General features: G+C 52.8%; 1 protein-coding gene across 1 annotated transcript; it reads left to right on the top strand.

Annotated features, from left to right (window-relative positions):
- Positions 1-14,430, top strand: otud4 (OTU deubiquitinase 4). Its single transcript, XM_064345349.1, is given in 21 exon segments — positions 1-478; positions 895-978; positions 1,122-1,172; positions 1,762-1,808; positions 2,043-2,115; positions 2,211-2,292; positions 2,829-2,982; positions 4,339-4,408; positions 5,311-5,422; positions 5,978-6,042; positions 6,152-6,252; positions 6,463-6,774; positions 8,084-8,179; positions 8,339-8,489; positions 8,691-8,808; positions 8,951-8,994; positions 9,930-10,292; positions 10,294-10,813; positions 10,941-11,183; positions 11,276-11,316; positions 11,422-14,430. Coding segments are annotated over 21 exon segments (4,026 nt in total). The 5' UTR covers positions 1-337; the 3' UTR covers positions 12,580-14,430.
- The last annotated feature ends 100 nt before the right edge of the window (positions 14,431-14,530 follow it).

Raw genomic sequence — 14,530 nt, 5'->3', positions numbered from 1 at the left:
TCAAAACTGCTTGAAACAAGGCAGGACACTAGGGGACGTTTTAGAAACTGATAGACTCACGATAACTAGTTAGCTTGCTAACAAAGTCTCGGTCAGAGCTCACCAAACTTAGCCGATGTTAATGCAGCATAGCTGACTTTATTTAGTTCTGTTCATATGATGGTTGCTATCTAGCTATCTAAACTTGATACGGACTTTGGAAACCAATGTATTCATGAAAACGAAACAAAACTTGTTTCGTTTTAGGCATTTCCTGGAGACAGAACCTGCAACTGGGATGTAAAGACAATCGAAAGAAGAAAACCTTTGGCTTAAACGCGATTAGCCAAAGATCGTTATGGAAGGGGGTTCGGGACGCATGCAAACCAGCGACAAGGGGGTGGAAAGATTAATGGATGAATTTCTGAAGACCAAAGGGTTCTATCGGAAGAAAATAGCCAAAGACGGGTCCTGTCTGTTTAGAGCGGTCGCCGAGCAGGTAGGGGGAATTATGTGTTGGGTAGTGCTTATTGGAAATGGCTAACTTGGCTGGCTAGCAATGATAACCAAACTTGGTGGGTAGCACGCTAAGTTTAAATAGCAACCCAACAGCCTTCAGATACACACGTGCGGTGGTCGCGCTTTAGATATCCCCTTGCTATCTAGCTAGATGGCTAGTTAGCTAGCATTGGATTCGGCACTGATTGTTTCAGAAATAATATGTATATTGGAGATGGCCAAGCAGCTAAATCCTAGGTAGCCGCGTAACTCGTTTTTGTCGATTAAACATGTTAAACAGATCAACACTAAATTGGCAAAATCTGCTCCAAATTTCTCCACGGTCTCCACGTTGATACGACCAGTTAGTAGGCTACCATGTTTCTTATATAATTTTTTCTTTTGTTTCACTTGCAGGTACTTCGCTGCCAAAGTCGGCATACCGAAGTAAGAGCTACCTGTGTTGATTACTTGAAAAAGAACAGAACAAAGTACGAGTCGGTAGGTCCAATTAACACCGAGCGACAGGAGACACGCGAAATTAACATGAATACATTTACTAAATAATTTTCATTCACATACATTATATGTAACTTCATCTACCTAGTGAACTTACTGTAATGCGTATGTCTGTCCTACTCTAGTTCATTGAGGGGAACTTCGAAGAGTACTTACACAGACTGGAAGATCCGCAGGTGACGTTGGCTTCATTCTTTGATTGCATTGCATTTCCTGTTCGATCATTTTTAGCCCACACCGTCCCAGGTTTTATTCATTTTTATGTCCAGTTAGAGTTGACAGCTTTTTCTTTCGTTTTTGCACGGTTCTGATGTTTTTGTATTCCCCGTTCTGCCAACGGGCCGTTCTGCCTCCAGAACGCAGTGAAAGCAGACTTCCTTGCGCATATTAAAACGACAGCTTGTCTGTGGACATACATCAGCATTTCCACACACGCAAGCCCGCACACGAGTGTTATTAATGATTGGTTTTAAATGTTCAATTTCAGTTTGATTCTGAAATAGTGTCCCGTTCATGGAGGCCAATGTGCTGCATTAACGGGTGTGAGGGGGGTGGAGTGGGTTACTGTTGAAGTGCTACGATTACCTGTTGCATCTATAGATGGCATCAAATTATTTCAGAATGTACTAGCCGCCATATGGAGTATCGATTGTTCGGAATCGCCCTTCTCCTCCTGTGCAACAAATTCACCACTACGCTAAAACTGCAATTTAATTTCAAGAACCCTGTCGCATCTTTGTGGTAATCGTGCTTTCTTATTTGCAGAACTGGGTTGGAGAAGTGGAGATAAGTGCCTTGGCTCTCATATATCGGTAAGTGGAGAGAGAACAAGAACAGGTTTTAGCAACTTGCTGAATTCACTGCAGCTCCTCCAGCTTATTCATATTATTTTCTGCCGTCAAACTCCTCATGATATTAATGTAAATTTCGTGTAACTATCAAACCCAGAGTCAATGGGTTTGCAACTCAGATTTGCAACTTATTTTGAATATTTTGCTGACTGGCATAACCCCCCCTTTTGATATTCGGTTGTTGTTTTTTTCCAGGCATGATTTCATCATCTTTCAGGAACCTGGGAAACCCCCTGTTAATATAACTGAGAACAGCTTTTCTGATAAGGTATTAAAATATAACGTTCTTAAAGCTGTAGACCTAAGTAGTGAAAGTGTCACTCTTTTAAAACGGCTTTTTTCCCGCTGTGTTGTGCCCTTCAGGTGCGGCTGTGCTTCCTGAATGGGAATCACTACGACAGTGTCTACCCCAGCGAGTTCGTCAACAAGGCCGCCCTCTGCCAGTGTAAGTCGAGCGTGCTGCAGTGGGACGCTGTGTCAGGTCAAGTCAGGGCGTTTATTTAAAATGAATCCATGCTAATGCGCATATACACATGGTGCCTTTGAAACCCTCTGTATACGCGTTGTACTTACCGGTTGCTCACATTCATGTGTGTATTTGTTGCGCAGAGTTTGGTGAATAGCAGACGTTAGGAGGGTAGCTTGTTTCTTCTATCGATTGGCAGTGTAGTGTAATGGTGAAGGGACTGGCCTCATAACCTAAAGGTTGTGGGTCAAATTCCCAGGTAGGACACAGCCAATGTACCCTTGAGTACCCTTAACCTGCACTGCTTCTGTATGTATCCAGCTGTATAAATGGATACTCTGTTAAAAACATTTTTTTAAGTATATGTTTGCATGTGTGTGTATGTCTATGCGTGTGTGCTTGTATGTGTGCCTGTTTGTATATGTCTGTGTGCGTGCGTGTGTGTGTCTGCATTTGTGCTTGTGTGGCTGTATGCGTGTGCGTGCGTGTGTGTGTGCGTGTGTGCCTGCCTCCAGCCATCCTGTACGAGCTCCTGTACGAGCGGGTGTATGGCGTGGACCGCGGCGTTGTGTCTGACTGCCTCCGGAACAGCGGCGATGCCGGGGATGATGGGTACAGCGAGTGCAAGAGCAGCGAGGAGTCGGACCTGGAGGAAGAGGACGAGTTCTGGTGAGAAGAGCAGGCCGGTGTGCGGTGTGTTACGGTGGCTTGAGGTGATTGGCTAGCGTATGAGCGCAGGTCAGGCGTTTCTCTTCATGATGCTCCTCAACACTGGCTTTTCTCTGTGGCAGGAAGGTTTGGATCTATAACTTAATCCAGCTGTCATGCTTATAAAAACTCCTCTGAGGCTCTGACCATGCAGTAATGATGTTTGTTAAAGGAAAATGTCAAATGCATTTCGTTCTGTGTAACTGCAATGTACAGAAGCAGCTGGAACAGAAGCAACCCTTCCTATCACTGGAAGACCATTGTTTTGGTGCAGAAGGCAAATGTGTTAAAAACGTATGTTGTATTGATGTAGTTGTATCGTTAAAGTATATTTACCTGACTAATTAAATGTTGTTTGACAAAGATGCATCATTATAGTTTGTTAGCTTGTAGCATGTGGGCTGATTCTGTTTGAAGGGACAGTAAGGCGGCCATTTTCAGGATTCCTTCGGTGGGAAGATCAGCCTGACTATGCAGACCGAAGGTGCAGTGATGCAGTGGTCACCATACATAGAGTAAAAACTGTGAAGTCAGAAATCAACACAGCGTTCCCATACGCCGAATCGGATGGAATAGGAAAGAAAATGTTAAATCATGTTTACGCTGCCCCATGAAACAAAATGTTTCAGCGAGTAATCGGACTGTTTAATGCCGATTTATTTTGTCGTTATGATTTGGATCTAATCCCGTAACTGTAGTCTGCTAATGTGTGCCTGGCTAATTGCCACATTTATGGGCTAAACCCCAAAGAGGGGAATTCAGAAAGCGAGGGGGTTTCTGGGAGTTCCCAGGCTGAGGTGTTGCCGTGGCAACATGGTCCGCGGCAGGTGTTTCTCCGGACAGGTGATTATGGGTAATGAGCCCTCATTGGCATCTGATCAATACCAGCTGACTAGCCTAGCCCCTCCCCTTCACTTCCCTTTACATTCCTTACACGTCTCTAAGCGCTTGGCTGCATTGCTTTTGGCTTCTGACTTCCAGTTCAGTTTTTTTATTTTATTTTCTTAAAGGCGAGCTTAGGTTCGATGTTAATGGGTTTTCTTCATTTGCGCTGAAATGGCCGCCCGTGGGAGGAGATCTGTGGAACATTGTGAATCTGCTGGTCGAGGCCCGTGGGAGGAGATCTGTGGAACATTGTGAATCTGCTGGTCGGTTCCCGTGGGAGGAGATCTGTGGAACATTGTGAATCTGCTGGTCGAGTCGTGAAGGCCTTTTGTCACGTGTCAGTCTGTCGTAGTCGGTGTGTGCTCATTTGGTCGTTTAAATGTGACTGATTGATATGGAAGGGGAACGGGTGGTTTTGATTTAAATCTACAGGCCCAGTGATGCCGTTGCTCCCACCAACATGAACAACCAGAGGTCTTCGAACAATAGTCAGCCTTCTAAGGTATGGTGGCCTCGTTCGAGTCTTATTTTGGGGAAAACCTCACACCCTTTCTGCGACTGTGTAATCTGTCATTTAAAGAAACTAGAAATTGTAAACTGTTGAACATTTATTGGTGTACTTATATATGTGCAATTTATAAACTGGACATTTGACATGACTTTGCTGATTAACCTTAAGCAGTCTTGTGGATGGTAAAGATGTGATGTCTGTTATGAAATCATGATGCTGTCAGGACTGTATGACTTGTTCTGCTGAATTTCAAAAGGCAACATGCTTCTGAACATGGTAACAAACATCCTGTCTATGATTTTTCTGAAATTTTCCAGAGAAACATCCTATGGATGAAGTGCATTTGATGCGTGTGTGATATTTGGGGCAAAAGAATTTTAAGACCCAATAATTTTTCACATTGTACCGAAAACATCTTTGTATCGTTATAATTCTCATCTGATGTTCTGTTTCTCTAAAGGTTTGTGAATATTTGTGACTGATTTCAAATATGTGTCTCATCCTTCCTCCATGGAATATTTCAGGAAAATCAAAATGACTGATACAGAGTATTCTCTGTCTGGAGTATTCTCTGTCTGGAGTATTCTCTGTCTGGAGTATTCTCTGTCTGGAGTATTCTCTGTCTGGAGTATTCTCTGTCTGGAGTATTCTCTGTCTGGAGTATTCTCTGTCTGGAGTATTCTCTGTCTGGAGTATTCTCTGTCTGGAGTATTCTCTGTCTGGAGTATTCTCTGTCTGGAGTATTCTCTGTCTGGAGTATTCTCTGTCTGGAGTATTCTCTGTCTGGAGTATTCTCTGTCTGGAGTATTCTCTGTCTGGAGTATTCTCTGTCCGGGGTATTCTCTGTCCGAACTCGCGCCGCTGAATTTCCTGCGCTGTTTTTCCCGCCTCAGACGGCGAAGCCCCCCCAGTCGCCGTCGGCGCTGTCCCGCAGAGTCCAGCTGTCCCTAAACCCCGCCCTCTTCAGGAACGTGGAGTACGACGTGTGGCTGCGCTCTAAGAGAGGTGTGGAGCCTGGGGCTGTCTGCGCTGCACCTGTGTGTGTGCGTGTGTGTGAACGGGGTGTTACCTGTGTGTATGTGTGTAACGGGGTGTTACCTGTGTGTGTGTGTGTGTGTGTGTGTGTAACAGGGTGTTACCTGTGTGTGTGAACGGGGTGTTACCTGTGTGTGTGCGTGTGTGTAACGGGGTGTTACCTGTGTGTGTGTAACAGGGTGTTACGTGTGTGTGTAACGGGGAGGTACCTGTGTGTGTGTGTGTGTGTGTGAACGGGGTGTTACCTGTGTGTGTGTAACAGGGTGTTACCTGTGTGTGTGTAACGGGGAGGTACCTGTGTGTGTGTGTGTGTGTGTGTGTGTGTGTGTAACAGGGTGTTACGTGTGTGTGTAACGGGGTGTTACCTGTGTGTGTGTAACAGGGTGTTACGTGTGTGTGTAACGGGGTGTTACCTGTGTGTGTGTAACAGGGTGTTACGTGTGTGTGAACAGGGTGTTACCTGTGTGTGTGTAAACAGGGTGTTACCTGTGTGTGTTACCTGCTGTATGTCTTTTTCTCCTCCAGCTCAGCAGAAGCGGGACTTCTGCATCGCTGCTGGAATGCAGTACACCGTGGGGGACAAGTGCAAGGTGTGTGTCCTCCACGGCTCGGTGACCTCATCACACGGCTGGTTCTTCTTCCTTTGTTTTCCTCACGTTTGGGAGTGCGCTCTGACATTGGGCTGTTCGCCCCCTGCAGGTGCGCCTGGGTAACACGGGAAAGTTCTACAGCGCCTACATCCAGGAAGTGACGCCGGACCACGGGCCCGTCACTGTGTTTATCGAAGAACTCGGAGAGAAGTGAGTCGTCAGGCTGAACCAATGTGAACAGATCATTTATTCTTTTAAATGCTGCTCATCTTTGAAAGCGGAACTCGAGTGTGAGGCTTTTGTAGGTGCCAACGTACTGTTGGCCTGGTTGGATCTGGAGTCTGGCTTCCTGTTTTGGTGAGTGAAGTGGTCATTTGTGTAGCCCTTGACTGACGCGTGTGTGCGTGTGCGTGTGTGTAGGCACTCCATCCCCCTGTGGAACCTGCGGCCCTCCTCCTCTCTGGACGGGGACTCGTGGAGCATGGTGGCAGAGAGAGGGAAGCGCTTCAGCGTGGCCAACGGGAACGGGCATCACCCGGGCAAAGCGCCGCGGGCATCCGACCAGCCGGTGGGACGGGACGGGCGCGGGGGGAGGAGACCGGGGAAGAGCTCGCCCACCCCCCAGGGCCCCGCCGCCGGGCCCCCGCCCCGCATGCACAAGCAGCACTCCTGGCCCCCCCCGGCCACCGCGGAGGAGCCGGGGACGGAGGGGAGCGCTCGCACCAGCACCAGGTCCGCCAGCGCCCGCCGTCTCCAACGCGCTATGACTCACCTGTATCTCAGCGCTGTCTCACACAGGGCCCGCGCTGTGACTCACCTGTATCTCAGCGCTGTCTCACACAGGGCCCGCGCTGTGACTCTCCTGTATCTCAGCGCTGTCTCACACAGGGCCCGCGCTGTGACTCTCCTGTATCTCAGCGCTGTCTCACACAGGGCCCGCGCTGTGACTCTCCTGTATCTCAGCGCTGTCTCACACAGGGCCCGCGCTGTGACTCTCCTGTATCTCAGCGCTGTCTCACACAGGGCCCGCGCTGTGACTCTCCTGTATCTCAGCGCTGTCTCACACAGGGCCCGCGCTGTGACTCACCTGTATCTCAGCGCTGTCTCACACAGGGCCCGCGCTGTGACTCTCCTGTATCTCAGCGCTGTCTCACACAGGGCCCGCGCTGTGACTCTCCTGTATCTCAGCGCTGTCTCACACAGGGCCCGCGCTGTGACTCTCCTGTATCTCAGCGCTGTCTCACACAGGGCCCGCGCTGTGACTCACCTGTATCTCAGCGCTGTCTCACACAGGGCCCGCGCTGTGACTCTCCTGTATCTCAGCGCTGTCTCACACAGGGCCTGCGCTGTGACTCACCTGTATCTCAGCGCTGTCTCACACAGGGCCCGCGCTGTGACTCTCCTGTATCTCAGCGCTGTCTCACACAGGGCCCGCGCTGTGACTCTCCTGTATCTCAGCGCTGTCTCACACAGGGCCCGCGCTGTGACTCTCCTGTATCTCAGCGCTGTCTCACACAGGGCCCGCGCTGTGACTCCCTGTATCTCAGCGCTGTCTCACACAGGGCCCGCGCTGTGACTCTCCTGTATCTCAGCGCTGTCTCACACAGGGCCCGCGCTGTGACTCTCCTGTATCTCAGCGCTGTCTCACACAGGGCCCGCGCTGTGACTCTCCTGTATCTCAGCGCTGTCTCACACAGGGCCCGCGCTATGACTCTCCTGTATCTCAGCGCTGTCTCACACAGGGCCCGCGCTGTGACTCTCCTGTATCTCAGCGCTGTCTCACACAGGGCCCGCGCTGTGACTCTCCTGTATCTCAGCGCTGTCTCACACCAGGGCCACGCCTGTAACTGGCATTGCAGGGCGCGGTGTGTCTCTGCGCGGTGTGTGTCTCTGCGCGGTGTGTGTGTGTGTGTGGTTGTGTCTCTGCGGTGTGTGTGTCTCTGCGGTGTGTGTGTGTGTGTGTGTGTCTCTGCACGCTGTGTGTCTCTGTGCGGTGTGTGTGTGTGTGTTGTGGCTAAACGGGTGTGTGCTTTGTGTTCAGGTCCCCAGACTGGGGGAGGAATGGGTGCCTGCAGACCAAGCCGCCATCAGACTCCACCCTGAAGAGCCAGAAAGCCTCCGCTAGAGCTGCCTTTAGGTACGCAGTGGGGGGTTGGGGGCGTGGGGGATTATGTATGGGGGTAGTAGACTAAAACGGGGGCGCTCGGGTGAGCACACACACACTCGCACACGCACTCACTGGGGTTTGGCTCAGCACCCAGCCGTTTGTGAGGGTCTGACGGTGTTCCCGTTACAGGAAGGGCGAGACGGGGCCCCCTGGTGGCTCGGCGCAGGAGCTGCACTTCGGGCTGTCGCAGGACGAGCGGCTCGCCCTGGAGGAACAGCAGAAATCTCAGGCCCTCCTGGAGATCATGCAGCGGGACGAGAGGAGCTTCCCCGCACTGGCGGTAAGGCGCGTCCCGCTGGGGGGGGGGGGCTGCTGGGTGGTGCCTTCAGGAAGGGGGTGGAGCCCCACGGGCTCAGGTAGAATCCGGACCACGACAGCGCCCCCTGTAGCTCAGGAGGCCGATGTGCAGCAGGGTTGAGCAGTGCTGGGTGTTCTCAGGACAGTTAAATCTGAATGTGCACCGCTGTGTCTGTGCGAGCAGAGCCAGGGGGGGGCCCGGGCCCCTCAGCCAGACACGGGGAGGAGGACGGCCCCCCAGGCCGGAGAGAGGCGTGCCTACAGGAGGAAGGGGGACGCCCCAGAGCCGTTCCAGGATGGTGGTGAGTCCGTACACACACACACACCCACACACACACACGCACACACACACACACACACACCCACACACCAGAATGTGTGTGGAATGTATACATTCCCTGGTCTGTAGGTGTTGGGGCTCATGAGTACATCTTCTTTCTCCAGAAAACTCCCCCCGATTGGCCCAGAAGGAGGAAAACAAACTCTCGGTGGGTTGATGGTGCCTCTTCCCTCAGCGTGAACGTTTACCACACCCACACAAAGCGGTAACATTAGGTTGACCGTGAAAACACGACACATACAGCGAGATCGCAGTTCCACAAATATCAGAAACTTACTTTCACTTCGCTCGGCAGGGATAAGTAAAGGGACTGACAGCAGTGTGGAACACAATGACCTGCATAACAAGTTCCCATTCAGTCCATTGGCTGCCGTGACACTCTTATCGTGTTTCCCAGGCAACAGCACAGAGGAGAATCCTGTTTCAGAACAGCAAGCCAAATGATTATTGATTTCCAAATGAAAAGATATTTGTCATTATTTTAGGTATTTAAAAAAAAGCACTTTAAAAAAACCCACCAGGTCTGTACAATTACAGAGGAAACACTGAATATGGAAAACAAAGTGCAATTATTTTGGATCTGCCCAGCAAATTAAATCCACCTCTTGAATTACAAATAAACTATGAACTAGCCGACCATCGGCTGTTTTCCAGCTGTCGCCGGTGGCCGATAGCAGTGTTATCGGCCGATAATGATCGTGGCTGATCAGGTGCGTCCATATTTCTGGGGACTTTATAACGAAGGGGAAACGATCCTAAGAGCAAATGCAGCGCGAGTTGTATGAAAGCAGGACTGTCCGGCGCTCCACAGCCTCACTGGATCTGTGCTATGCTCTTCTGAACAGGAGACTTTTTTCTGTGCTTGGAGCAGGGTTGGGGTTCTCAGGGTTGGGGTTCTCAGGGTTGGGGTTCTCAGGGTTGGGGTTCTGAGGGTTGGGGTTCTGAGGGTTGGGGTTCGTAGGGTTGGGGTTCGCAGGGTTGGGGTTCTGAGGGTTGGGGTTCTGAGGGTTGGGGTTCTGAGGGTTCTCAGGGGCTGATGTTCGTATTTGCTCTTGACTGTGCTGCTGCTTTGATCTCTTCCAGACTTCAGCCCAGCCTGGCTGCTCTTCAGGGGCGCACAGTGCTCCACCACACCCCCCTCCTGAGCCCAGCATCGCTGCTGCAGTCACAACTGCCCCTCCTCCTGCCGTATCTGCCCCTGCCCCGGCTGTATCTGCCCCTCCTCCTGCCGTATCTGCCCCTCCCCCTGCTGTATCTGCCCCTCCCCCTGCTGTATCTGCCCCTCCCCCTGCTGTATCTGCCCCTCCCCCTGCTGTATCTGCCCCTCCTCCTGCCGTATCTGCCCCTGCCCCGGCTGTATCTGCCCCTCCCCCTGCTGTATCTGCCCCTCCCCCTGCTGTATCTGCCCCTCCCCCTGCCGTATCTGCCCCTCCCCTGCCGTATCTGCCCCTCCCCCTGCCGTATCTGCCCCTCCCCCTGCCGTATCTGCCCTCCCTCTGCCGTATCTGCCCCTCCTCCTGCTGTATCTGCCCCTGGCCTGGCTCTATCTGCCCCTGCCCCTCCCCCGGCTGCATCTGCCCCTCTCCCTGCCGTATCTGCCGTTCCCCTGGCTGCATCTGCCCCTCCCCCGGCTGCATCTGCCCCTGCCCTTCCCCCGGCTGCATCTGCCCCTCTCCCTGCCGTCTCTGCCGTTCCCCTGGCTGCATCTGCCCCTCCCCCGGCTGCATATGCCCCTGCCCCTCCCCTGGCTGTCACATCTGCCCCTACTTACAGTCCATCTGCCCCTGCTGCTGCTCCACCTGCCCACATTCCAACCCCACCCTCCATCTCAGCTGCCCCGTTTACCCCTGCTGTCCTCCCCGCCCCCCCTCCACAACCGCGGGACTCAGCACCCCCTGCAGGATTCCTTCCCGCATCACTTCCTGTGGAGCCGCCGCCCTACAACGGGGCGAGCCCCTGCCCCCCAGGTACGTGCAGCAGACCGGGGGCGGGGGGGGGGGTCTGTGTGTGTGCTGCAGTGGCTGCTGGGAAAAGCCCAGGCTTGCAGTGCTGTTCCAGGACGGTGGCTGACCGGTCCCTGTCTCTGTGTTCCAGGTGTGATGTCCCAGCTTGGGATCGCTCCAGGACCTCCTCCCACCCCCCCAGTGCTACCTGAGCACCTGTCCCACCCCCACGCCCACTCCCCCACACTGCCCCCCCAAGGACCCCTGTCCTTCCACCAGATGGCGCAGCTGTACCAGGACCCCCTGTACCCCGGCTTCCCCACCAATGATAAGGACGAGATGCTGAGCGTGCCCCAGTACTGCTACATGCGCGACGGACAGGACCTCCCCCGCGGTGGGTTTTTCTGCCCCCCCGCCCCCCCGTAAACAAGCCGCGCCTCCTCATGTCTCCCTACTCACGCGTGTGTTTTTTTTTTTTCCCCCTAGAAATTGGCGTCCTGAGATTCTTCTTCAATCTGGGCATCAAGGTGAGATGAAGTGATGAACCTTAAGCAGACGTGTGTGGTGACGCTGAGAAGCTGGCTGGATTCCCTGCTTGAGTAGTTTTTACTTTAGTGTTCTCCTCTCCGCAGGCTTACACTTACCCGTCATGGCCGCTGCACACCTACCTGTACCAGCTGCAGCAGGCCCATCTGTCCCTGCAGCCCAAAGTCTCCTACATGGCACCCTGGTACCCTGAAGCCCCGCCCCCCGGACCCTTCCGCATGAACTCCGTGCCCATGGAGGGGTACGGACGCCCCCCGAGCTACAGACACGCCACGGCGGGCGGGCGGGGTCCGGGCCAGTTTGAGCACGCTCACTGTCCTGTGCAGCCCGGGGTGGGCGTGGCCATGGTGGGCGGAGCCATCGGGCCTCAGCACACGGAGCTGGGGCTGGGTTCGGACGGGCGCCCCCCCCTGGGCTACAGCCCCCAGCCCCCCGCCCCACTGCAGCCTTACCTCGGGGGCATGCCATGGCCCGGGCCCCGCCCAAACCCTGCCTTCTCTAGGGCTTTCTCCACCCCTCCTCCTCCCCCCGCTCCTCAGTACCCCCCCCCAGTGGCGCAGTACCCCCCCCCAGTGGCGCCGTACCCCCCCGTCTCGCACGGGTACCACGCTCCCCGCCTGTCTGCCGGCTTGCCTCTGGCCACGCCCACCGTCAGTCAGCCTCCCGCGGAGGAGAAGCAGGGCCCGCCCCCGCCACAGATGGCCCCGCCCCCAGTGGTTTCCGCGGTAGCGGGAGGCAGTGAAGCCCGGCGCGAGCGCTCGACTCCTGAGCCGCCTGGCCCCCCCGTGGCGAGTGTGAGGAACCAGCTCCAGGGCCCCCCCTACGAGAGCCGGAGCGAGGAGGGCGTGGCCGGAGGGGGGGGCGAGCCCCAGGCCTGCGGTACGGCCTACTCCCCCAGCGAGGTTTGGGAGGACGAGGGCGAGCCGGGCGAGGAGGCCCTGCAGAGCGGGCGGTCCTACTACGGCCGCACCTACAGGGGGAGGCGGGGCCACGACGAGGGGCGGGGCTATCGGGACGGCCGCTGGAAAGGGGAAGGAAGAGGTTACCGCGGGCGACGGGGGTCGGACGAGCGGCGAGATCACACCTACAGGGACAGGAGAGGGGCGGAGAACAGCTCCGGGTATCCCGGCCCCTCCCTTAAAGGACAGAGGGGCAGGGGGCGCGGCTACAGTCCCTATGCCAACGGCCGCGACACCGGCTACACCGCAGCCAATCAGAGGAGCAACACTTATGCAGAGTCGTAAAAACGTTACCGTAACGTTGCAGTGTTTTCCTAATTTCTGTTTTTCCTAAATCGAAATTTTAAAACGTTTTGACTATAGGAATGTTTAGTGTCTTGTTTTATTTTTTCCTTTCTCATTCACGCTTTCCATTTCCTTCCCATTTGGAACGTCCCTCTCATTTCGGGTGAGGAAGATTTATAAGTACATTTATAGCGAGACTTTGCTTTCTTTTTCTTATCGCCGTCTGACTTTAAGAACAGGTGTGTAAATCTGTACACTATAGTTTGCACTTCCGAAAGGTTTAATAAAATTTGGAAATTAAAGCCAAAGACTAATCTACCTGAATTAACATTTTGTGGTTTTCGTTTTGATTATTTATCAGTTTTTATTCTTAAGAAAAAAAAAAAGTAGAATGCTGTAAACTTGAAAATGAGATTAATTTCATCTAAGTTGACGCTTTGTTTTTAAGGAAGAGCGACTGCTTCGTAAATATCCATGTAGCTCGCGCACTGACGCGCTGCTCGTGCAGTTGGGTGGGTAATGCTGAGGGACCTGTAGCATCCTGCAGTGGACCCAGAGTCATCTCCACCAACAGGGGAGCTGCTTTCTCTGCGTGACCATACCTGTTCCAAATACAGGGGGTGGAGAAATAGACCCTCATGTAAGATATTTAGTAAGAAATGGAATGAAGGTGTGGTTGAATGATTTTCAGTGAAATTGCTTCTGAAATATACAAAGAATACTGGTGTTTCTGGACATTTCTTTGCAAGTCTTGGTTTATTTTGCCTGAAGGGTTTACATGATCGTACTTCAGCTGTGGTGAGCAAGCTTTGTTTCTAAAGCCATCGAGGGCTACCTCTTCCCTCACCACCGCAGTGCCTTAAAGAAGTGATACTGCCATGTGCATTAATGGAGTTTACTGCTGCTTGTCTGTGGGTAGTGATATGCAGGGTTTGTGCATGTTACGCACTGTAGAGAACGCTGGTTAACAGTACCTGTGCTGATGTTCTGCTGCGTGTGACCGGTCGAGGATACCGCCTGCCATGATGGGGTTATTTATCTTTTTGGATCACTACTTTTGCATGGGCCACTAGATGCCAGACGTTACTGGCTACCTTTCAAAATGGTGCTGGAAAGTCTTTATATAATTTTTTTTATTAGGTTAGTCTTGCCTTTAATAGCGATCATACCCAACGGTGCGCCCGTACTGCTGCACCCCGTACTGCCGCGCTGCCTCCTCTCGTCCACTTTGGCCCCGTTTGCAGACCCTTTCCTGTCAGTCCTGCTCTTCTGAAGCCACGGGGAACGCAGGCATGCATCTGCCCTCGTCACCCTGCTGTGGTCTACTGAACGTCGGCTCCAGATCTGAGCATTAATGCTAAAGCAGGAGACCGCAGGCTTCGTTATTAGCTGAGCTAGCCCAGCCGTCGTCCTCCGCATGGGGATCGCCGAGCGCTAACTTCTGATTGGGCGGCTAAATCTGATCAGGGGTCCCTCCCTGGCCTTAAGGCTGATAAATGAAAGGAGTGTTCTGTGTTTCTTGGGCATGTTGCTTGTTCGGTGGCCTTAAGGCCGAAGCTTTCAGGTTAATGGTGAACTCCGTGGATCTGTCGCTCGCTGCTCGTGTGCAGAAAGGCTGTCGCAGCCCCGTGCGTGCGCAGGGATGGGTTTTATTTCTGTGTTCGTTTCTGATCTAAACGTCTCACTCCGGCTCAAACACGACAGACAGGCGTCTTCATACTGGCCCAAAGTTTCATGCCTTAAAGTAGGAGTTCTCCCGAGTGTCTGGTTTACTTGAAAGATTTGCATTGTTGTTACACTGCTGTTACGTACCTTTTTTTAAATAATAATAAAGGGTCCATCCCCACCAAATTTTGTCTCTGGTCTTTTGTTGCCACAAATTACCATGGCTGAATATAACTAGTAGATTGGATCAGACGAAAATGTTTAATATAGACACAAGAGTCTTAGA

Source organism: Anguilla rostrata, chromosome 7, assembly GCF_018555375.3.
Source record: "Anguilla rostrata isolate EN2019 chromosome 7, ASM1855537v3, whole genome shotgun sequence".
NCBI lineage: Eukaryota > Metazoa > Chordata > Actinopteri > Anguilliformes > Anguillidae > Anguilla > Anguilla rostrata.
Note: the sequence above shows the minus strand (reverse complement) of the source record. Positions and strands in the feature narration are given on the sequence as shown.